Source organism: Lepeophtheirus salmonis, chromosome 2, assembly GCF_016086655.4.
Source record: "Lepeophtheirus salmonis chromosome 2, UVic_Lsal_1.4, whole genome shotgun sequence".
NCBI classification, from domain to species: Eukaryota; Metazoa; Arthropoda; class Copepoda; order Siphonostomatoida; family Caligidae; genus Lepeophtheirus; species Lepeophtheirus salmonis.
In genome coordinates, this window is record NC_052132.2 from 8592996 (window position 1) to 8618370 (window position 25375).

The 25375-nt window shown below is 32.1% G+C and overlaps 4 protein-coding genes across 4 annotated transcripts; 2 read left to right on the forward strand and 2 right to left on the reverse strand.

Annotated features, from left to right (window-relative positions):
* Nucleotides 1-9218: 9218 nt before the first annotated feature.
* Herp (Homocysteine-induced endoplasmic reticulum protein) lies at nt 9219-10085 on the reverse strand. Its single transcript, XM_040727923.2, has one exon. It carries the CDS (start codon nt 10083-10085, stop codon nt 9219-9221), a length of 867 nt encoding a protein of 288 aa, XP_040583857.1.
* Nucleotides 10086-13741: 3656 nt separating this feature from the next.
* Nucleotides 13742-17535, forward strand: LOC121132504 (uncharacterized). Its single transcript, XM_071894190.1, has 3 exons — nt 13742-14347; nt 14456-14970; nt 16076-17535. The coding sequence occupies exons 2-3, from the start codon at nt 14616-14618 to the stop codon at nt 17335-17337; spliced, it is 1617 nt and encodes a 538-aa protein (XP_071750291.1). The 5' UTR covers nt 13742-14347; nt 14456-14615; the 3' UTR covers nt 17338-17535.
* Nucleotides 16707-19222, reverse strand: LOC121132505 (uncharacterized). Its single transcript, XM_040727921.2, has 2 exons — nt 18938-19222; nt 16707-18880 (listed from the first exon to the last, which is right to left on the reverse strand). Exons 1-2 carry the CDS (start codon nt 19220-19222, stop codon nt 17624-17626), a joined length of 1542 nt encoding a protein of 513 aa, XP_040583855.1. The 3' UTR covers nt 16707-17623.
* A 1118-nt stretch (nt 19223-20340) lies between these two features.
* Nucleotides 20341-22132, forward strand: LOC121132506 (phenoloxidase-activating factor 3). The gene is made up of 5 exons (XM_040727922.2): nt 20341-20793; nt 20844-21187; nt 21240-21426; nt 21483-21762; nt 21825-22132. The coding sequence occupies exons 1-5, from the start codon at nt 20341-20343 to the stop codon at nt 22010-22012; spliced, it is 1452 nt and encodes a 483-aa protein (XP_040583856.1). The 3' UTR covers nt 22013-22132.
* Nucleotides 22133-25375: the final 3243 nt, after the last annotated feature.

Genomic DNA, 25375 nt, shown 5'->3' on the forward strand with positions numbered 1-25375 from the left:
GACCACCATGGACCAGGAGAGGCTCTCCTCCCTCACCCTCTTGAACATGGACAGGGTGATGGTGGACAAGGTGCTCCATGAAGACATGGACAGTTTGATTGACACCTTTGCGTCAAGGAAAGAGAGGAAAAACTTCTTCTTCTAATCATGATAAAGAACACATGCATTTTTTTCTTCATTTTTTCAAACACATCACCACGTATACATGCGAGTTAAGAACATCAAGACTTGTGAACATAATTTATTTTTTGTCGATGTAACCGTTTCATTGTATATTCTAATCTCGTTCATTATCTTAATCCGTTATTATTTTAAAAATATTTAAGGAGGTTTAAATTGTTTGACTTAATTGTATAGTTCAAAAATTTTCTCTCATTCTTGCACTGTGCATTTTATACTCCATTATACTCCTTCCTTTATGAATATGTCGGCATTGACTTTCCGTCTAGAGTTTTTCCTTTTCATTTTATTTTTCCCAATGTTTGCCTGAAGAAAATAATGGTCAGACAGTCCATTGGACGATATTCTTGCAAGATTTAATCTATGCTGTAGCATTTGCCCTGTTTAAATATCCCACGTTCACCACTGAAAATCAACCGTTCACCCTTGTAAAGCGGACCGAAAAATCTTCCTGACATACGGCACTGCATATAGATCATATTAAATGATAATAATAAGAAAATAAGAAGAAGGGGAGAAGAAGATTAAGTGCACAAACACTACAATTTTTCTCAAGTAGGATATACTTCATCTGAAAATGATACAGAACCGAGACGTTGTATACTCCTTGAACACTCCTATAAAAATTCAACAGATACTGTATTGACCTCATATGATCTTATAAAATGTATGAATTGTTTATATAAATTTAATTTGTATATATGTATTACAAACAATGAATTTATTTTTAACAGTTGAACCAGTTTCCAAAATGACAGCTACTCAAACTATTGAATTCAAGCTTGATGTTAGAGAGTGTTCCACACAGACTCACGAACTCCAGCCGAATTCAGGGGAGTATGTCATTTCGACTTTTCATTCTTTAGGTAGAATTGACTCAAATTGCTTTTTGTTTTTTTTTGTCATTGCTATACATATTACAGATATGAATGAGGCAAGTCATCGTATATTTAATGATGACCAACTAGGTTATCTGTGCAATAAGACAAATAAATATCTCCCCCTGTTCTCTTTGCAACATAAAAAAGCATTGCAGCTGTGAATTGTTTGTGGTACCACAGGATACGAGATGTTACTTCGACAAGGATTTGCTCTACCATGTCCAAGGACATTGAGAAGGCGGTTGGAAGTTTTGGACTTAATGGTACTTTAGAGGAAGTAGTTATTTCTTGTCACCCAGAAGCATTGGGTGAAATTGTAAACAAAAAAATTGAAATTGTAAGTTTCCTTTTTATTGTAGAGAGAAAATATATAATTTGAAGGTGCTTCAAATGTCTTAGGTGCAAGAATGTGAGCAAAGCTTAAACATGAGGGAAATTGTTTTTAATTTGTAAATCCTCTGTTTATTTGTATATTATTTTCTATAATATATATTTAATTTTGTAACTAATAAAGTATTTTATTCAGTTTTACTTTATTCATTTATATAAGCTTAGGATTTTACGTTATTAATTCATATTTTTCTCTTAAGATGGCGCGCATGATGACCAGACTCTCCTTTTCTAAGGCACTGACTAGAAATATGGAAGATTCTCATTTCTACTGCAGAATTACGTGTTATTCTTTCCTCCAAAACCATAAATTAATCAATTAATCTCATGTCTTGTGTTTTACTAGCACTCGCTCTATGCCCACTAGTAAGTATTATACAAAATACCCATTTACTGAGAGAAAAAAACTTGCAGGAGGCGTGCGCAGAAATCTATAAGTGTTTTGGGGATCCCCATAGAAATATTGGATTTTCATTACTTAAATGGGAGAAATCAATTTGACATCATCTATATTTAATCTAGATAAATTATTGATCTTTCAACGAGTTTATTTTATTTTTTTAATCCGTTACTTTGGTTAATTGCACCATTCGCTGGAAAATAAGTCATCTCAAGACAGCCTTCAAAATCAAAAATAGATGTAATGGATCGAATAAAAAATATAATGGACGGTAATACACTTATTTATCTAGGATCTTGTAAAGTTTTCAACCAATCTATTCTATCAATAGGAAGTACATCAATTTTAATTCAACATCAGTACCTTCAATCTTTATTTCTGCGCAATATGAAAATTCTTTGTCTTAATTTTTAATCTCTTTTTTTCAATAATTATCATTTATTGTCTGGAGTGCGTGGGAAGATATTCATATACTCGAATTTCATATGATACAATTCAATTGCAGGTATTTAAAAATATCATCTTTTACACCATACTGTATTTTGTAATTCCTGAAAAATTCATTCAATTATCTTGATGTGAAATTAGTGTGTTGTTTTATTGGAATATCATATTTTATTATTAGATTATCAGATTAGATCATTTGTGTTTATATTTAGGTAAAACTTGAAAAATAATTGAAAGGTTACTCTTCAAATGAATATAACAAACTTGTGAAAATAACAAATACTAAACAAAATCTATTTGTAGAAAAATACATTTAAATTTATAGGAAATTAAAATTACAAAGTAATAAACTAATAAATTTACTATATATTTTATACAACATAAAATTATTATATTAAAAACACTATAAATCTCAGGGTTTCACTCCCTCCATAGACCTCAAAAAGGCTCTAAAGGTACTCAATGATCCAAAATTTCTTAGTGAAGCTTACAGTGCCCCCAAACCACCTACCAAATGTTAGGATCACTTTGCTCGTCAATCATTAGCCTATTTGTTATGTAACAACCAGCCACACAGGATTCAATTTCATATTTTACGGATATCAATTTCTAAAAGTAATTTCCAATTATTTTTATTATTAACCCGGTTATCTATGTTACAATGATTAATTCCATCTGTATAGAAGGCCCGGCTACATAAAGTAAGGAGGTGACCACATATCCCCCCTAGATAAAGAATCATAACTGGAGATGAAAATCCTTTGTACCATGGGAAAGTTAAAAAAAGAAATATTTATTTATTTTTTCAAAATATTTACCCTCTACCCTTAAAACCGACTCTAGCTGGGCCAAATGTCCATTTTTTTAGACGATAGGTGGTAATTCTTCTTTTAGAAGAATATGTTAACACCCTCACGACTTAGTAAATAATGAAAAAAAAATGAAGGAAGAGGACACGTATCAACCGTTTTTACTTTTCTAATCGCTATACTTAGTATTTTCTTTACATAGATTCCTTCTATAACCATAGATTATACAAGTCAGTGTATAACATAATTAGGGCTGGGGAACCGGCTGGGAGCGAGAAATTGGAGCATACTTTGCTACTTAATACGTCTACTTGCTAAATTTCAGACTTATAAATTCGACCATTTTGGATTCTATGTGTGATAACATCAAAAACAGACATATAAATATATATATGATTAGGGTAGGAAGCTTCATGAAATTTTAGGGCCCCCCCCAAAAAAAGGAGGCTAGCGACGCCACTGATGGCCATCTTTAAAAAGAAACAAAAATCAACATGATAACCCTGATAATTTGAAGAATGTTTTGAAGGAGAACATCTTAGCTGTCATGACGTTACATCACATCAGCAACAAGAAGTTGTGACGAGAGGGGAAGGGAAGAAGGACATAAATAAAGATATAGGCAAGATTTACTCCAATGACAATCCTTAATTCTACTCGACTTGCAATTATAACTCTGCACTCTACACAAACCCCACATGGTTACTCGCTGTCTTTTATGAGCACATGTCAATGTTCAATCCGGTTTCGCTTTTATCAATGATAGCTTCCATGTACATTGTACATAGTAGAAAGTGAAGTTAATCCTCAGGAATGAAATTATATGATAGCAAATTAGAAGCATCAAATTTACTTTTAGGATTGTCAACTCCAAAATAACGGGTGAGCTAGAAAATGCAACAGATTAGCATCACTGATTTAAATATTAAACAAATATAATTATTTGACCCAACATATCCACATAATATGTCTGTTATTATTTGAATTTATTTAGAGATTAAACATTATTTAAATTTGTGTTATGCAATTGTCTCTGCCCACACTTAAAAAACAGAAACAAGTCTGAGATAAAAATTGACTAAATTATATTTTCTAAGAATAAGTAATTATACCTTTCAAGGTGTTGAAATTGTAACCATCAATTTATTATAGCAGATTAATATAGAACAAGACTTATATTATAGAGCCAGGGGGTGTCTGCAGTATAATATTTTGAGGATGGCCTTGTTTTTGGATTATTTTTTTTTTATAAAAAAAATCCAAAAAAATAAATTTTTTGACCAAAATTTTCAAAAGGCCATAGTTGCTTACAAATAATTAAATTTTTTGGACAAAAAATTATTTTAAAAATTTTATTTTTCTTTGGAAAAAAAATAATTTTAAAAATTTTATTTTTCTTTGAAAAAAATAAAATTTTAAAAATTTTATTTTTCTTTGGAAAAAAATTTCAATTTGGCTTATTTTTACAAAAAAATCCACAAAAATAAAATACTTAAAAATTAAATTAAAAATACTTTTATTTTTGTAAGGAAAAAAATCAAATATTAAATTTTTTGGAAAAAAAAATCAAAAATCCACAGCTCCTCGCAAAAAATTTATTTTTTGGAAAAAAAAAATTCAAAAATTTAATTTTAAATATGTTAAAAAAATTGAAGAATGGGGGAGTGAAGAATGTACCAAAAAGGAAAATATATGCTTATTCACTGACGTATTTTAATATTAGGACAATTATATTATTTAGGTATATCAGGAATCCCAATATTTGTATTATAGATCCAGTGGATCTTTTATATTTCTTTGAATGATCTTCATTAAGGATAATTCATTTGGGTTATAGTCTAATAAAAATGGCAGACATGGACTAAGTATACTGTAGTAATCCCAATAATTTTACGAAAAGAGTATAAATTATATATCATTTAGAAAAATTTGAAAGTAAGAGAATTCAAGGTATCCAATTTTGGAGCATACTCACGAATCTTATTCAATTAAAGAACCAATAATTATTTATTCTTGAATTGAATTAAAGCAGAATAATCTCCCCAATCCATTATTAATATTTTAAAAGGCTAAAATATCGTTACCTTTATTGTATCACACAACCTTTCCTCGGAAAAGGAAAAACAGAAAAAAACCCAAAATCATCTGGTAGTTAGCCAAATAAGCTAATCATACCAACTCCTATATATGTATCGTACCGAATGCAGGCAAGACAGACCAATTTCGAAAAACACGCTACCAATCATTCTATGACGTCACTATTACTAAAATATTCAATTTGATGCATCATACTGACTCCTGGGCAAGACAAACCCAATCATATTCTATGACGTCCCTATTAAAAAGCGTGATGGAAGTCGTCATGCGTTATATTATAACCTTGTATTTCTATTAACCTTGATCCAGACCCAGACTATCACCATCATATTATTTCTTCGCCATTTTTAAAATGAATTACACATATATATTAATATCTATAAATCTAAATTAAAATCTATATAGTATTTTATTCGATACTGTTTTATAATATTGCCAGTGGCTATTTTGAGGCACTGATTATTGCCAAATTATATTTTATTGAAAGTGTAGCTATAAATTTTTATTTTCTAAGTATATTATAGCCAAAATTTATTCATATAAATAATAAAATGGTCAATATATATACTATATAAACGACCATGGATCAACAAGAAATTGCATCTTTTGTAAACGGAGCATAAATTTCTTTTATTTAAAAAAAAAAGTACATTATGAAATGGCCATCTCGAGCGAGATGAGGGAATTGACAGCTGACAACAAAAATAAATAGGGTATTTTGGTTTTAGCGAGGTAACGCTGTGCTAAATAAATTTAAAAATTTGAATTTAATATTAACATACTTTATAAAATAATCCGTTCAAAATTCTTTATTAACCTATTGAAATCTCTAAATTTATAAAATTATTGTCAAAAATTATAATTATTACAATAAACATTTAAAAAATTAAGGTATTTGACGCTCCTATGTTTTAACATACCGAACTATCATATTTCAAATGTTTTGGTCAACTATATATTCTTTTTTAATTTCAACTACTTCTTCACATCATCATTCTTTGTATTTTATCTCTATGGTTTTGAATTTTGATTCTTTTCAATGTTCTTTTTATTTCCTTCCTCCCCCCCCCCTCCGGCCTCTCTTGTCACAGCTGATTCAATAATACGTCATGGGAGCTAAGTTGCTCTCCTCTACAGCATTTTTCAAATTGTCAGGGTTAGCATGTTGATTTTCGATTTCTTTTTTTAAATCTCTAAATACACACTATTTTCATCACTATTTCTACACTTCTCCAAATATTTGACAATTTACAATCATCATATAGCAGCAAAAAAGACTGCTTTTATTTAAAATACTGTTATTAACCCTTCCACTTTCAAAAAAGTAGTAGGGGTAGGGAGTTTGATTCATTTGACCCCTGAAATCCTGAAAAGTATGGTCATGATCAACTTTACTAAAGTCAAGTTATTATGTAATCAATCCGGTAGTATTATCAACTCAATAAGGACGGAAACAATAAATGAAAATTCCAATTAAAATCTAACCTAAGTGAGTTTGAAATAAATAACATATAAATGAATACATATGGATGATAAAACATAATTTATGTACTAATACACCCTGAAAAAATATGTTTACAAAAATCCATATTATTTCATATAACACTATTCGTTTGTTAATTTCAGTAATTAATAAACATAAAAATTGATGGAACATTCACATTTTGAACGTTCAAATAAATAGGTTTAGTGAAGGAAAAAGTGTTTTACCACTTGCCGATTTTTTAAGTCTGTGCACTGAAGGAGATTTTCTATGGAATTGAGGTCCGTAGATGTACTTCTTATTGACTCACTCTTTTCTAGCGTTGACCATATGTTTCGGGTCATTCTCGAGCTAGAAAACTCCTTGACGACCCATTTTCTCTACCCTGACTAAGGGAAGGGGGTTGTCGCCCAATATTTCCTAGTACATGTGGCCCCATTAATCATCCCTTCGATGCAATGAAGTCGTCCTTTCCCCTTAGCCGAAAAGCACTCTGAAATTTTTTTTCCACACCCTGATTAATGGCGGGGATGGTGTTCTTTGGATTTATACTCAGCATTTTTCTTTTTTTTAACACTTTTTATTTGTTAATATATTTGTCAATGAGCAAACTTACAACATCTGTAAGGGATCAACTACTCAAATATCAAATTTACCTACTTTTTATGAAATCAGAATGTACATAAATGAACAGGGGCCTCCACAAGATTACATCTTTTTTTTTTTTTTTTTTTTTGGGGGGGTCTTGGTTTTTTGAAAAAAATTAAAAATTACAATTTTGTGGAAAAAATTCCAAAAATCCATAGCTGTTTTGAAAAAATAAAATTTTTGGAAAAAAATTTCTAAAATCCGGAGCTGTTCACAAAAAATAAAATTTTTTTCCGAAACATTTCTGAACTTAAATTTCTAATATAAAATTTTTCCAAAAAAATTTAAGTATTACATTTTTGGGAGAAAAATTTCAAAAATCCATAGTTATTCACAGACAATTAAATTTTTTGTAAAAATTCTAGTAAGAATCAAGAATCCTTGATTTTTTTTTTTTTGGGGGCTTGAGGGACTGTGGCCCCCGTCCTTCGAATGAGTAATCAATTAATTTAAATAATAAAAAAGGTCATTCGACTAAATTATGCAGCGGCATAAAAAATTTTAATTTTTGAAATTTTTCCAACCCCCCTCCCAAAAAATATAATCCTGCGGACGCCCCTTAAATACTACAAGCCAATCAACTAATTCACATTGTAGAAGTTCTAATATTATGTACCTACTCAATAGAAGATCACCATTATATTATTAATTGTGCCTGATAATTTTGCCATCTTTTTATTCTGTTATATTATAGATTCAAATTTTACCTCTAGTCTTAACTGTTGTATTTCAGCAATAGTCAATAACAATGGTTCCCAACCTTTCAAATATCGAAACCCATTTAAGGGTAAGCAATCGCGAAACGTTCCTTGAAATATCTTATCTATACAGTTTTTGTTTTGTATAAGGAACTGCAATATATTGCGATTATGAATTATAGATTATTTATTCGTGAAATAACTATGCATACCGTAAATTATTCATCGGAGAAGAAAAAACCTCGGTCACCATGATGTTTGAGGTCATTAATAAGACTTCTACAACACTTAATACCGAATTGTTCATGCTTTTGAGTCAAGAATGTCCTCTTTTCAAACCTCTTCGACTTCCTCACAGTAGCCTTGACCACCATTGACAAGATATTCTTACTTTACTTTAAAAATCTAACCACTAAGTGAAAAAAAAAAATAGGCCAGATGCTGTCAAATTTGGCTAATCTAGTCCAAAATAGGCTAATTTGGTAAAACTGATGGGAGGAGCAATAGCATCGGCATGACCAAACATGTTAACTACTGACTAAGAGGTTGTGTTGAGAGACTTGGAGAGATTTTACATTTAGTCTCATAGTATGAATTTAAATAACTTTCTTAATATGTTTATACCGTGCTCAATATAATATACACATTCGGTTCAAAAACAATAAGAACCCCCTGGTATTGATGTCACAACCCACAGGTTGGGAACCACTGGTATAGATTAGAAGCAAAATAGTGAGGAAATAAAGAAGAAATATTGTTTATAAGGAAGAAGGAGTCACTTATTTGAAATTATGATTCTATTTTGAAAGGACTCGTTGACTAGTGGTACTTTATTCAGTCATGACCTTAGTTAAGGCATGAAGAAATAAAAGAAACTTCCCTCATTCGAAAGAAATAAAAGTTAGACCCAATAGGCCCTAATATAACAACATAAAAAGGTAGCAAATATGTCATGCAGCAAAATTACCTAAGAACCATTCTTAACATGTGTTCCTCAAAATCATAGTTTCAAAGAGACAATTGTTGATTATGAATAAGGATGATAAGTCATGTAATTCAAATATAATTTTAGTATATTATATGAATTAAAAAGTAGAAAGCAAAAATAAAAGTATGTAAATGAATTTGAAAACCCAGTGCATTATGAAAAACAATAACTTTTATATGAGAATCGTATCTAGTATGTTAGCCATGTAAGGGCTCTGGCTCTGGTATAAGCGAAGTAAAAAAACTGACAAAAATAGATAGGACTTGTTGAATTGGATGTGGATTTGGAGGAGGAGGAGCAGGATTCTCCTCCTGTTGAATAAGAGGTGTATCTTCTTCTTCACTATCGTGGTCATGATGACGAGGAGGAGCAGGTGGTGGGGGAGCTCTCTCTACCACCGCGGCCGCCTCCCGAAGTCTATGAGCTTCATTCCGTCTTTTGAAGAGATAGAGGAGAAACCAGACGAGGACAACGAAGGCAATTCGCGTTCCACTTCCATTAAAGTAGACGATACATGAGAAGATGAGAAGCTGAATAGAGATGTAAATAAGTTCCAGTCCATCCCGGCGCCCCTCTTGTGGTGCCTCTTCCTGAACGGGATTGACGCGCTCCTCTGGTGCAGGGGGTGGAGGGTTTGGCGTGGGTGCAGGGGCAGGGGGCACAGCACTAAATGAAGAGGGAAGTGTTTGCGGCACGTGTCTGCCTTCAAGGGCCATGCAATAGGCCATGTAATAATAGGAGAAATAAAAGTAATGGCTATAAATTTGCTGTAAATACGCTTGTGCTGCATCTGCTCTGGGATCGGCGCCTTTCCCTTCATTCACATCCTTGAGGGCGAGATGGAAATGATGTGGATAGTCCTGGAGGGAGAGAAAGGACTCCAAGATGCACTCATCCTTCAGGAGTTTTCCAGAGTGAATGAGCCGCTGGTTCTCAACACTCGGGTAAGGGGCCATTGTGCGACGAACCTCCTTCTTCACGTCCTCCACACTCCATTCTTTGGGCACTTCCAGATCCTTGATCTGCTCTTTGAAATCCACAGACTTTATCTTGAGGCGAATCATACTCAAATAATCTCAATCTCCACGACTTGAACAGATAATAAATGAGTTAATAACGAATTGGAATTTAGTAATATGATCAAATATGAAATACGTAAATATTTAAAGGCAGAAGTAGGCCACAAGAAATGATAATAATTCAAGTGACAATTCTGTCAACTTGCATCCTTAAGGGAGAGAGAGAAGGAAAAAGTGAGAGAGAGAGAGAGTGTATGTGACTAGTACTAGCAGACACTGAAGAAACAACAACATAACTCCAACTCACAGTGGAAGGAAAAAATAGCTAGAGAAGCGACAAAGATTTTAACTTGGCTGCTGGGCTTTGTTAGGCAGAAAGAAAATAAATATTCTGATCTTGTGAAGTTTATTATAGCTGTTGTATTTGGTCGAGTTTTTCATGTAGCGTCAGCATTGTTGATGTCGGCCATTTTGGGGCCCTAAATAACAAGGTTGTTAACAATAAAAACTTTTTTTTTATTAATATTAAGGAAAATAATGAGCTATTGTATGTCAAAATGAGACCAACAAATCGTAGGAATTAAACCTTTGCCCTCTATCAAAAGCTCTCACTCTATTACCAAGTTTTATTACTTATCTAGCTCACCCTTAAATGTATTAAAAATATGGTATTACATCGCTCAGTGCCTTAGAAAACGCCTTTTCTAATGCACTTACATCGCTATACAATCTTATTTCCATTTTGTAGAGAGTGGAAACGAAAACTTACAGTCATATGTAACAATGAGTTATTCAACTCATTGCATTTAATTATGATTTTAACTCCATTATTTTTAATTACGATCGTTACACTCATAGAAACAAATGATACTAATGAGATATAGGATTATATAAAACTTGTATAAAAGTGTAGATGTAAAGAAGAAGTTGATGACGTCTAGTTGACCAAACATTCAAATTGGTATATTCAAGATACTTGGTCTTTATGTATCTTGGTCTGACTATAAATGTAAAAATATCATAACAACGTCAAAAAGGTAAGGCTTGTGCAATCTCTTCCGTGCCGATGTTAGTACCTAGAAGGCTGCAAAACCGTTGGCATCTTCATTCGGACTGCTTACAACATCAAGAAGTCTATTAGGGATGGGAATGGTGTTGAAAGGCATTCTGGCAGTGGTGACCACAACTTTAAGAGTTCTATGGGCTTCATAACTAATTTGTAGGCCAGGATGAAGGTAGACCTCTAGGCCTTAATCCGGCAGATGTCCAAAGAGATATTAGTTGACCCCAAGACAATACGTAAAGCCAGCAATAACAACTTAGGGCTGAAATCCAACCAAGAAAAATAAAATATTCTCCAGTAACAACATTGTTGACTTCTGGCCTGCTCTCAGTCCTGACCTCTTCCTCTTGGACTTTGCAGTTAGGAGTGTCTTGGAGAAAAATGTCTGTTGCACCTCTCATCCAAATTTGGATTCGCTATGAGCTGTCATCATAACAGCGTGGTACGCCATGGATACGCCCTTAATCGTCAAAAGCTGCCAATCTATTCGCTGGCGGGTTGAGGTTGTTATACCTTGTGGAAGAGAACACATTGAATAAAAATTAAATAAATAGCTAAATATCAATATGGTATTTAAACATATCACAAATTGGTTTTTAAGTGTCTTTTCTTGATTCCATAAAAATCACATTTTTCGTAATTAAGTCATGCTACTGCAAAATTAGGTTCCCTGCTCTGCATATGGAGATGTATACAAGTTCCAGTCCATCCCGCCGCCGCCCCTCTTGTTGTATCTCTTCTTGAAAGCCAGTTTGGGTTTTGTAACTAACTACTTCAATTGATGAAATTAAATCAAGATTTACTGGAAATTTGTCCGTTTTATGTAGTAAAAATATCAACTTTGACCACAAAAAAATTGTGTCTCTTTCAATTATGATGCAATTTATTACTTCAGCCGAAACACTCAATTTATCATTAACTTGATATTTGTATTGAATACTACTTGATGCCAATGATATACACAGATATTTGAATGTAATCAAAGTAATATGTACTAAAAATGTCTAGATTTGTACTCTTTTTTTTTTTGGCCTATTATGGACGCTAAAAGTAGGATAATTAGAAAAAATATATTGTAATGATGAATTCCATTGTAATACTTAACTTATTGTTTACAATAAAGAAATAAGGTTGTATAACCATGCCAATATTTAATACATTTTAGGGTCAAATATGTAATAATAGGTATTAGATGATATTTTTTGATAGACAGTAAGGCGTATGCGCTTATATTTGTTGGTCACAATTTGACATCCAATAGCTCACTATTTTTCTAAATATTAATTAAGAAATGGTTTTCATTGTTATAATAAGTGGTTGTTTAGTCCCTAAAAAAGTTATGACGTCAAATGAGAACACTATTAAATTTATGGCTGATTCAGCAAAGTACGATTCCTAAATAAGCGTACCAAAGTTAACAGCTGAAGGAACGAAACAGCCTTTGCATAACATGTCATCTAGTTCTCAAGTTATCTTCTCCATGCTCCAAATACACGTCTCTTAATTATATATTATTTTGATCCTAAATATTTTTTTTAAAGTTATGTTTGATGAGAAATATAGCTTATTAACTCATTAATTAATAAGTAGCAAATAAGGTGAGAAAAAACCCAAAGTTATCAAATGGATGGAAATTAAAATGATGAAATAAATGAATAGGGACTTTACACCAATAGGGCGACCTCTATCCAATCAATTTGTAAAAACTCACAGAATCTCAAATTATAAAGACAAAGAGGAAGTCGGAACTTCTGTCAAAATATTCTAATTACTTCACTGTCGAATGAATATGTGAAAATATTGGCTTAATTGAAATCAGTAGAAAAAACTATATGCTAATGTATGGTGCAAAAACTGCGGATCTTAATCATGTCTAATGCCCAAGGATTTCCCAACAATTTAATAAAAAGTATCTTAAAACGTATTAAAGAAATTGTAGACCATTTACTTCACTCTAATTCTTCCAGCACTTTTATAATTACCAATCCTTCAATACATAAATAATGAAACACATTTATAAGTTTTTTAATCATTTGTCATAACTTATAATTTGTTTAATTAATTTTATAGTCAATTTCAGTTTTTTCTTAATAAAAAATAATTTAAAGCATTTGTAGTGATTACAATAATTATGTTAACTTTTTCAGGAAGCTCTCTAGATAATTCAATAATCAACAAAAAATCAATTTTCTAATAGCTCTTTTTACATGAATCTTCAAGGAAGCTATTCTGTAGCAAGCATCTTTTTCCTGTTATATAAGCTATGCTTTGAGCTTGGATTTTTCACATTTCATTATGTTTTCAGTAATGTTGTATCGGTATTAGGACTGCAATCCTAATCAGTCTTTTTTTTTGTTCCCATTTCAATCTTTATTTTAATGGGTTCGGTCTTTTTCAACATTCATCAGTCCGAAGGACCGATTAGTCGGTCTTTTAGTTCCAACTAGGATTGAAGAACATAAAAACGAAGAAAATAATGAATGATAGCTAGAACTAAAGATACTTTTAGCTAGAAATTATAATAATAAATTCTAGCAATATCACACCCACCTCCAACTATAAACTTAAAGTATCTCGTCTCTTTGTTGAAAGAGGTTATTATGAATGATAAAATTTCAGCAACTGAATTAAATGATGTAGTACATAACATTGGATGTAGTTAGAAACAACGTCATCTCAGCAGTTGTAGTTACAATAAAATACCGATAGTAGCTAAAACTACAGTCTTTTTAGACCGATCCAAGACACTATATAGTTTTCAGTAATAATCAAAGATGGAAAAAATGTCTAAATCCTCTTGGAGTGTAAATCAAAAGGCACCAAAGTTAAGGTATATCATGGCAACTTTGATAAACGATATATCTACTGAAAAATATGACTAAATAAAATATAGTGCTCCTTACTCGCTAATACGTTTGAATTTTAAACATAGATATAAAAAAATAATTAATAATTAAGAACGAACACTAGTAACTTGCTGATTACTTGTGTTCGGACCAGTCCAGTAAAACTGGCGGTTCTTCTCAATGTCAGTAGAACTAATTAAAAAAAGAAGAAATAAACTGGACGGACGTCATCAAAACCAAACTTTATAAGTTTTAGAACTGAATTGGATGGGGCTGGAGTTTTGAGTCTAAATAAAGACTACTTAAAGAACACTACAAATTACCAACACATTATATATTCTCAGGAGGATTTGAAGAATTTTCCCATCCCTCATATCATAAATATCTTCGGAAATCCTGTAAGTTTTTGTCGTTATACTAGTGCCTCGCATAAGCTGACAAGACGTGTAGGACGTTAAACATCTAGTTAGAAGTGACAAAAAGAACTCATTGTAGCTATTTTTTAGAGATTTCTTCTTGGAGAGGAAGAGTTTGCCCCGGATAACATAGAATTGGCAATCCGCAATTCCATGAGGCATCACTGAATTAACTATTATTTGTGTATCAACAACCCGAAACAATAAAAAAAAGGAGAAACAAAGAAGTGAGAAAAGCAAAGACGACCCAATGTCATCCTTTGGGGGAGCACGACCCAAAACCACGACGTCCTCCTCTCGGTCCTCTATAGGGGCTGTTCCTCTGGATGAAGAGGAGGCGGAAGGGAATCAAGACGACGACTATGTTTATATGTATTGCGGAAGGGACTTGGTGATTGCGGATCTTCCAAAATCCTTGTACGAACTTCACCTCAGCGATTCACATCCCACTCATCACTCAGTTGGCCTTCCTACTACCAATAGCAATAGGTCAGCCCATTCCTCACCACCTCCTCCTCATCTTCCAGTACCGCCAGCATCAGGGCATCATCATGTGTCTCATGAACAAGATTCTCCAGACATGGACTTCCTAGAAATGGATTTCGGTTCATTATTTATATTAATTATTAGTAGTAGTACAGGGAACACACTGAAATGAATCCCGAACCCTCTCTTTTTTGTGCTTGACGGGAGTGCAAATTAATTCATCATATTTCTAGGGTAAATGCTGTAAATTGAAACCTTACCAGCTCATATCCTACCCATTTCAATAGATCATTCAATCATTCCAATGACATGAAATATTACATACATTATATCATTTTAATTTAAACCATTTTTTATAATGAAACTCATATTATGAACAATTTACATACTCCTTAACACAAAATATATATCCAAGCCAATTTCTGCAAATGAGGAAGAACAAATCAATTTTTTATACAACTAACATGGTTTTAAAAATTGTCGTGCGCTAAAAAATACTTACTCAGGACTTTTTTAATCAAATTACATAAAAATTATTCAATATCTGACTCAATTTTTTTTTTTGTTTCTGAAGCAATTCTTCAGCTTTTTTTTTTTGCAAAAGTTTGATAAAATTTTCAATCAGCTCCATCTTATTTTCAGTTTTAAAAGTGTATATTGTACATCATATATGAGTTTCATTATAGATATCGGGTTAAAATAAAAATATATAAAAAATGATAGTTGTTTAATGACTTAAACTTTCTATGTAACTAAATTAAATTTTTTTTAAACACTTTTTTTTTGTTTGGTTGTTCGCTTTACAAACATTTTTTAACTTCCACATTGAATAATTTTGATGCAATTTGATTGCAAAAATTGTTGAGTATGTAGATATTACTGCATGACGATTTTTGAAATGATATTAGTTTGATTTTTTTTAAAAAATGGATTAAATTAAAAATATATAACTCATATTCTATATTATTGAAATGATGATTGGTTAAACTTTATAATAAGAAATATAATTATTTAAAGTTTTTACTTTATTAATTTAAGAAAATTATTTTACGCTCCCGTTCAGTACAAAAAATGAGTGCGTTCCATATTCACTTCAGTGTTCCCTAATTTGTCTATTAACTGTAAAAACATGGCTTATTTTTCTCCCTTAATTTTCCTCCTTTAATATAACATTAATTGTATCATGTTATTGAGATAAATATGATTTCATTAAATACTTTTCAGATGAAGAAAGTGTGTCTGAGTCGCCTTCTGTTTCCCTTCACCTTGAAGAGGATGAAACGGGAGGAGTGACAGAAGAGGAGGAAGAGCCTCTCCCGCCTCTTCGATCTGCACCACCACCGCCGCCACCACCACCACCACCACCACAACAACAACTTTGTCAATCACTCAGTCTTTCAGTAGTTCGAAGTCGTAGTTTGAACTTGCCTCTTGCAGAGACCAAAGCAGACATGAGTGCTTGTTCGAGGGGGAATTCAGATCCTGGAGCTACTCATGTAGATGAAATTGTATCTCTTAATAAACTAAGTCAAAAAGAAACTGACTCCTCCAAAGATGATTCAGATCCTTCTTTTGAAGTAAATGAGGATCCACCCGAATTAACCATGATTTGGACGGAAGAAGAAGTTAAAACCAAAGCCACTTGGTCCATAGAGACAGCCTCGACTGGATCTATTGCTGTGATGAATGTTCTTAGGGCATTAAACTATACTCCTGAACGTGAAGATATCATTAATTATTTTAATTCTGTGAGATCAAGTGAACAACAAACTGAGGAATTCTCCTCATCTTGTTTGCCTTGCAGTGATAATTCAAGTGAGGAACCCAAAGGCCTAACATCATACTTATTTTCTTGTTGTATGAATAGCCCAAATCACAAAGACCTTATTTCAGTGGTTAACTTGTACACAAAGGGAAAGGTAGTCAGTCGTTTTTTCTCGACCTATCCTTCTCGAAAATTTACGCCTTCTTTATCTAAATGGTTGATCAATTGGATTCAGAAAGGTGCAATACCCGTCGCAACAATTAATTTAAGAGAAGAAAAAGAACTCTTTCCTGGTTCCTGGCATTACTTAATGATCTTTGGTGTTGGACCTACCGGGATTTATGTTACAAATCCTATTGTATGTGCCCCAGAAAAGTTTTTTTTGAGGTATTTGAGCTATCCCTCGGAAATGGTGGTCGACAAGTCAGATATTTTAAAACGTTGGCACCATGAAACGGATTTGACTCCTCTTAGAGATATAAAAGATGGTCGATGGAGAGAAATTAATGTACTTGGTCAAGTCATTCACACCTTACGTGAAGAGTGTCAGAAGCAACCACTAGGTGGGGCTGCCCCTGAGTGTATTAGAATTCCTTGTAATCATAAATGTGGTATAACCCTTTTTATGAATCAAGACTCGGAATATGTATCTGAGTTATTGAACTCTCATGAACTAAGTGAAACCTCCAGTCCCAGTAATCTGGAAGTGTCCTCATTTTAACTCTATCCACATTGAGCATATTTACTATTATGTATACTTCTTCCTTTGTCACAATTATTGCTAAAGAAAAAAAAAAATCATTTTGCTAAGGGAATAAATTTTAAAATAATTTTATATTTGAGCTATGAAATGTAATTTATCGACGAGTATCTCAGATTTTTATAAATACAAAATATCATATTGGTACTGAGTATTTCATCAAGGGAAAGATTATTTTTATTCCATTGATACTTATAAAATATTATAATTATTTTTATTAATTAATCTATAATAATTGTTTATAATTCTAGAATAGAAAATAGGATCGTGCCTCATGAGCATATTTCACTGCTTTTGTGTCTAAATCTAAATCTGGATTGGGTAAATCAAAACTTAAGATCAACAAATTTTCTGTTGGAGAATGGTTGATCAATGTCCTATCGAAGCTATTGTCAAAAATAACTACTTTACCTTCCTCTAGATTTATACTATTTTTTCGACCAATTTGGAATTTCACACCATGTGGTACACTTAGACCTAAATAAGCCCGAAGAACCGTATTCGATGGTCCGTGAAAAGAGTTTATTTTTGTTCCTGGTGAAAGGACTGAAAATTTAATCGTGCCTTTAAAGAATCGGGAACTTGCTTTGAACAATCTAAAAAAATTACACGTCTCTTGTGCTCTTGAACATTGATGATGTCTCTTATTCCCAAAACTAAATAATTGGTACTCAGACCAGTTACCCGTTACGTTCCAATTGGATGGAGATCGAAGCCATCCAGCCTCCCAAGTTATGTTTTTTGTTAGATCTTCAGCTTCTTTTTTGATAGATGGCCATATCTCGATGAGAGTAGATATTTCCTCTTCGTGAACTGTAATCTCCTTATCACTTTCCATACTCCAAACGGCTTGATTTTTTATTCCTTCAATGAATTCAATGGGCTTTTGATCAAGAGAGACAATCATATGCAATTTAGATGCTTCCTTTAGTATTTTCTCTATCTCAACTTCCTTGAAATCAAATTTTCTACACTTGTCCACTAAAGATTCGATGGTTATTGCTTTTTGCGATACGCCTTCAGGCTCAATATTTCTCAAAATCTTATTTCCTTCTCTTTTCCTATCCCGTATTTCTTTCAGCGTAATTCCATATAAGAAATTGACATAGTTAGATGTGAATGAAATATTCCTCTCCTTTGTGAGATTCAAAGCTTTTTCAAAAGCTTTTGCTCCATCTTCAAACTTTCTTCGAATATACAAACTTTCAATTAAATCGCTTACTAATGTATCCACTGATAGAGCCTTGAACGCATCTTCTGTCCTTTCAAAGAGTAAATACTCTAGAATATCAATTTCCCTATCAAAAAATAACTTTTTTGAAAGTTCAAAGATGGTCCTTAATTGATAGTAGGCAGATGCCCAAATGGTTTTGAGAGCCTCTTCATCTTTGATAACATGAGTAAAGTCATCGACAATTTCCTTTTGTATCTTTACATTTTCCTTTTCAACATAGTGGATTTGCTTTGTTCGTGCTCGAGCATAAATAGCTCTATTTGATTTGACCTAAAAATATAGTTACAATTTATGCTAAAACTTAGTGAAATAAAATGCTCGTCTTACATCATTCAGAATGTTATTAAACAACTGAATTGCCTTATCAGGATTGTGAGCAATATAATCGTCTGCCTCGTCCAAGCTATCTTTGTAAGGCCACTCAGTATCAGTAGTATATAATGATTTTGAATACATTTCTCGTTCCCATTTCGCCTCAATACCATTGTTTTCGAACTCCTGTCCTCCACAACTATTTCCTTCTTTGGGAGGCTCTAGTCCACATAGTTCTGACGATTTTACAATAGAAAAATATGAAAAAAGTATTAATATAATTCGTGAAAAGGTGATCATCTTCGTGTGTTCACTAGACTACGTGTTCCAGGCATCAAAAGAATATACATTATATTCCTTCATTTACACAGCATTTTTTGCTCCGCCATTAGAAATCGTTAACAGTGTAATTTTTCTCATATTTTGTGGTACATATATGTATATTTGTAAATCTGCTAAAATAAGGAACAAATTATATTTTTTAATAACCCAAACTTCGAGTTAGATTTAATAGGAGGCTCCAACATTTAAAAAAAATATTTTCCGTTATCTTTGTTTATACTTAATACCCTTTTTCTACTGTGTCTGTCTAAAAAAATTATGTTAGATACTTATTTAGTCAATTTTCTTCGTAAAATTATGATTAAGTATGCATAATATCAGACACGGCGCCAATGTAAGCCAACTATCTTAAATTTTATTTTGTCATGCTGTCCTTCAATAATACTGAATAAGTTATTCAAAAAGCTTAGTCTTAATCAATTTCTACTAATACATTTTATCATAAAGATAAATAAAGTTATAGCAATTTTTCTCATTGGATTTTGTATAGATTTATAATGCACACTAGGTATAAATATTTCTGAAGATTTATACTAGAAGATTATATTAATATTATATTACATATTACTATCAGTGATCAGTATCACGGACCATATAGCAACATTTTTTCTTGTTGTGATATATATATGCATACGTACAAAATGAAAGGATCTGCAGAGTATACTAAATCTAATATTTATACATTGTTTAAAGAAAATTAGGGATTTGAATAATACACTTCTCCTTAAATTGAACTTCATATAAATGGAATCAATTCCCTTAATTGGCATGATTTGGATTTTCCATTGTTTTTAGAAGTGCTCATCATTTTTATGGAGAAGAGAACAGGTTTTTGCAGCAAATGCTTCAACAAAGCAGGTCACTCTTATATTATACTATAAATATTTTTTTTAAACAAACTAAAATAGTAAATATTTATATTATTTTTGAGGTGACACTGAAATGTGAGCCGCTTGTCTTGGGTTTCCCATTCTTCACACGCCAGACTACCTTTGCATTTGTTATTTAAACGCAATGAACAATAGTTCAATAACTACAATAGCGATTTAACTTTTAAGATAATCATAACAAAAATTATGTGGCTCCATGCTTGGACCCTTTTCCTAGTTTATACGAGTGCATTAGTGGAAGGAAGTCGTCCCTCTCTACTTTGTAATGTGGTTGAAAATGCAAGCAAAAACAATATGTCGTGTCAATTTCCATTTATTTTGAATGGAAAAACACATTACTCCTGTACAACAATCCAAGACGATGAAGGAAAACATTGGTGCTCAACTAGAGTAACTGATCGCGAAATTCATATTGGTTCTATGGGATTCTGGGGACATTGCTCAGATGAATGTTTAAAGTTCCGTGATTTGGAGCAAAGTGCCATTGATAGTCAAGAAGGAGACTTTTTAGATGGTAGTAACTTTTGCATTGATTGTCGTCATTTTCGAGATTGTCCATGGTCCTCAAACCTATTAAATCTTGTGGGATCATTAGATAAAGACTCATCTGCAAGAAAACGGTTCATCTCCTTTATTCGAGTAAGTTTACTCATAAAATAGTGTACCTAATTGATACCTGAATATTTAAGGATCAAAAATGTGATGGCGGTCCACGCAATGTTTGTTGTAAAGCTGGTAGTAGACCTTTAATTGTTGATACCAAATCGTTTGATTTGGAAAATAGTAGTAACCAATCCCTTGGTAATTGGAAACCCCGTCCTGAAAAGAATCAATGCGGAACTGCAAGTAATGCATTTTTTATTGTGGGTGGAGAAGATGCCAAAATTGGTGATCTCCCTTTTATGGCTCTTCTTGGATATGATTCCCCTACTAGTTGCACGGAACTCATTTATGCCTGTGGAGGCGCATTAATCAACAAGCATTACGTAGTTACAGCTGCACATTGCATCACTGATAGCCCTTCTCCAATAAGGTGAGGATACAATTTCAGATTCCGGATATTTTAATTATTTCTTTTAATTCAGAGATATAGTCCTTGGAGACCATGATGTTATTAGCGATCCCGACTGTACAGATAAGGCATGCGCACCCAAAGTCCAACGTTTTAAGGCAGCCAATGTTATTGTTCATGAGAAGTGGGACAGAAGAAAGTTTACAGAAGGGAATGATATAGCTCTGATCCGATTAGATAAACCAGCAATTTTAGCTAATGTTAGTAACGTACTTTCCCCCTTGTTATACGCTTAATTGTTATATAATTTGTTTAGGAAGATAGTGAAAGAAGTTTCTTGATCCCTGTTTGTCTTCCATGGAAATCATCAGATCCTGGTAGAGAACTGTCAGCTGGAGATACAACCGTAGTTGCTGGATGGGGTCAACTCACCAATAATATAACCTCTGCTCGGAATAATTATTGTTCATTGAGAGCCGCCTCCCGTACATTACAAAAATTAAATTTACCCATTAGCTCTTTTGAGGAGTGTAATGCAGCATATCGTTTATTTGAAGTCAATAACACACAACAACTGTGTTCTGGAGGGGAACCACGTATGATTGGAATAATTTATAGATTAAGTTCATCCTTGTATTCATATAAATATATTTTACAGAAAAAGACTCTTGCAATGCAGACTCTGGCGGACCTCTCATCTACAAAGCAAATGAATTTTCAGAGACGCCCATGTTTCAAGTTGGAATAGTCTCATTCGGTACAAGAACCTGTGGAGTAGGAAAACCTGGAATTTACACCAGAGTTTCTTCATTTTTAGATTGGATTGATCAAAAATTAGAACCTTGAATCAAAGAAACCTGTGGGAAATAGACTTAACCCTCAATTTCTTACTTTTTGCATTATCTAATCCCAAAATTCATTTCTGTTCAACTGTGATAAATATACCTTTACTGAAGCATTTTTAAATTGTTTTTATATTTACCTTTAATTAAAATAGTTGTTTGAAAATAAGTCTAAATTCATATTCCTTTGTAGGTATGCATTTCACTTTAGGTAATAAAATTATTTTATGATCTACTGACTTGTTTGTTGTTATTAATGTGCTGCGAGCTGAATTTTGCTGGATGAGTATTTTCGAGTTTCTAAAAAAACACTCGAAGAATTACAAGCTTTACTCGTTACTCAATTGAATACTTGTTACTCACCCTAACAGCTTTGCTCGCTAAAAAACTCGTCAGACAAAAAAAAATATATTTTTTAAAGAAATATTGAATCTTGTAATTTAAAAATTGTTTTAGTAATTAATTTGAGTTAAAACTTGGAATAACGAGAGATGCCATGCTGACATTTTCCAAAATCTACGGGTTCAATTAGAGATTCAAAAGGATAAACTGGACTTTTAGAGTCACTTAGATCACCAACTTCCCCAATACTTTCCTCATCATTAAAATTCTTAATGGCTAATTTTTCATTATTTACGAGCTGAACACAAGAAATTAATTTTTCCTCTTCAGAAAAATTATGTATCGAATATGAATACATATTAAAATTTTAACCAATATATTCACTTCAATATTTAACTACTATTTAGACAAAGAATTTAATGATAGTTACGAAAATAATACTCTAGTACTGAAATGCTGCAAGTTTTAGGGAATGGGGATTATGTTTAATGCGGCCAAATTTTTCGTGTGTCTATTGGCCTGATGAAGACTTTTGAGTGTGTGCTTAATTAACTGCGTAATACCAAGAAATGTCGATTACTCCCGTTAGTTTAAATAAAAACAAAAAATCAAGCAAACATTATTTTTCAAACGAACAGGGATTAAAAGTTCAAATTGCACAAAAGTCAACATGTTGTTTTCCCTATGGGAAAACATAAATTCTTACTTTCACAGGGAAAGGAAGTCAGTCTAGGAAGATTTACATGTTATAATGGGCTCGAAAAAGAAAAACAGAGAGTCCCTTTTATGCTTACGAGCCGATTTTTTTTTGTCGTTTTTTATATACTTCATAAAACTTGAGTATCAGTTTAGGAGTTTTGTGGCACATAATTATTTATTATACTCGACATACGGACTTGTTTATTATTATCGACACTTTTTAGAATGTATAAAACTATTTTGCATTTCCAAAGGATTAAGCATTTAAGGTATAAAGATGAATTAATTGAATCCCTCTCTTAAAAATAGATTGAGTAGATCAAAAAATGAGTCTTTGTTTTATGTACCTACATGGCCAGGTTGGTATAATGTACTTGGAGACAAGGTATATCAGAGACACTATTTTTTGGAAAAATATAGAAAATCACGCCCAATTTTGTGACGTAATAAGTATAAATCTTAAAAAAAATGTAAATACAGGAGCACTATTATTTATAATCAATGATGCAAATCGGCAACATTTTCGTCATGTTAAAAAACCCCTAACATCAGCAGTGTTAACTGATAATTTGAAAAATATTTTGGAGGCAAGCAGCTTAGCTATCATGACAATTCATTAGATCAGCTACAAGTAGCTGTGACGTAGGGGAGAAGGAAATAGAACATCATGTAATCAGGCTTGCTAGAATTTTCAATCTGATGTATTTTACCAACTGCTGGACAAGACAGGCAGATTTGGACAAACCACACAACCCCCCATAGTCTATGGCGTCAATATTAAAATCGTGGTGGAAGTCAAACATCAGTCGTACACACGTTATGGTATAACCAACGATGTTCAAATGCTATCCACCGTTATGCTTTCAAAAAAGAAACCAAAAATTAACATGGTAACCCTGACAATTTGAAGAATGTTTTAGAGAAGAGCAGTTCTACTGTCATGACGTTTGGATTAGCTGTGAGCACCCCTGACAGGGTTGGAAAGGAAGTAAACACAAATTCTACTCTGTGGCCAGTGAAAATATTGGCTGTAATTGAATGACCCTAAACTCAAGTTTTATTCCAACATGTTGTATAGCAAAGAATAGTTACAAAACCTACAATATTAATCCATTATCTTACTTAGTTTTTTTTATCAAAGTTAAATCAAAGCCTTATTAAATGTTCAAATTTGAAGAAAATGATCAAGTCCTGGATCATAAGTGTCCTAAAATGACATTGTTCTCAATAAATACATGGGAATAGTTGAGGATATAGATCTTTAATATAACAATATTAAATTTCCCTGTCTTCTAAATATTGAAATTATAGTAGCCTCTTAATTACAAAATTGCTATTGCCGTGAATCGTATTCAATGTTATGTAGGACGTCAAAACACAATTCCTTTGGCATCATCAAGACCAAAAAAAAAAGTAAAAAAAAGACAACCCAAATTGTTTAAATGTATAATTGTAATGTAAATTTTCGAAGTTTGATTAAAAATTAAATAAAAATGATGCGGAATTTAAAAATCAAAAATTAAGTTAATTTTATAGCAGTAGTCTTCCTTATTAGAAGATAAAATAAAAAAATCTTTCCATGTGTATAAAATATAATCTGTATATTACTGGTAGGTAATTTCTTTAAAATGTATTCATTTTAAAACTTATTGTACTTACAATTCCAGTATTACTTACTTTTCTTATGAAGAATTTGAACATGCAACAAGAACAAATAATTAAAACAATTATATTTAATTTTTTAACATTAAATAATATTCCATTTTATTATTTATAATTGTTATATATAAATATTAATTTTAATTCATTTTTAGTCGATAGTGAAAGCAAAAAAGTCTAGATTTATGGCAAGGCTTCCAGAATTTTGTCATGTGTCCTTTTTGATTTTGGGGTCCAAGTCTTTAGAAAATTCTAATTTCAACTACATATTAAAAGTTGTATTGGCAATAATAATTTGAAGCTTCATTCAAAGAATATAATTGAATTAAGTTATGATGCTTTTAATTTTATGTGAGATATTAATTTTGTTCGACTCCAAATTGATAGTCATCCAAATCATATTAATGAAATTTTATACTGGTAAAATAATTCCTTTTCACTACCTCCATCACAAAGATAAGTACTCTTGTCAAAGATTAAGAAATAACTTGTAAGAAATTATAATCTTCTTCTCTTAGACGAAACCACGATCCATAATTGCAGTTTTGAAAGGTTGTCCTTATTTAATAAATTTGCAAGATGATAAGAAAGCTAACAATAAAATAATTACAAGTATTGAAGTAAAAAGTATTAACACCATTTTGGGCTCCGATTTCTGTGGCAAAAG

Excerpts from the sequence above, each read along its gene's own strand:
- Herp (XM_040727923.2), bottom strand. The coding sequence starts at position 10,085 with ATGATTCGCCTCAAGATAAAGTCTGTGGATTTCAAAGAGCAGATCAAG.
- LOC121132504 (XM_071894190.1), top strand. The coding sequence starts at position 14,616 with ATGTCATCCTTTGGGGGAGCACGACCCAAAACCACGACGTCCTCCTCT. Across the intron at positions 14,971-16,075 it reads CTTCCTAGAAATGGATTTCG|ATGAAGAAAGTGTGTCTGAG; the intron begins GTTCATTATTTA and ends AATACTTTTCAG.
- LOC121132505 (XM_040727921.2), bottom strand. The coding sequence starts at position 19,222 with ATGATCACCTTTTCACGAATTATATTAATACTTTTTTCATATTTTTCT. Across the intron at positions 18,881-18,937 it reads TTAATAACATTCTGAATGAT|GTCAAATCAAATAGAGCTAT; the intron begins GTAAGACGAGCA and ends CTATATTTTTAG.
- LOC121132506 (XM_040727922.2), top strand. The coding sequence starts at position 20,341 with ATGTGGCTCCATGCTTGGACCCTTTTCCTAGTTTATACGAGTGCATTA. Across the intron at positions 21,427-21,482 it reads AACCAGCAATTTTAGCTAAT|GAAGATAGTGAAAGAAGTTT; the intron begins GTTAGTAACGTA and ends TAATTTGTTTAG. Across the intron at positions 21,763-21,824 it reads GTGTTCTGGAGGGGAACCAC|AAAAAGACTCTTGCAATGCA; the intron begins GTATGATTGGAA and ends TATATTTTACAG.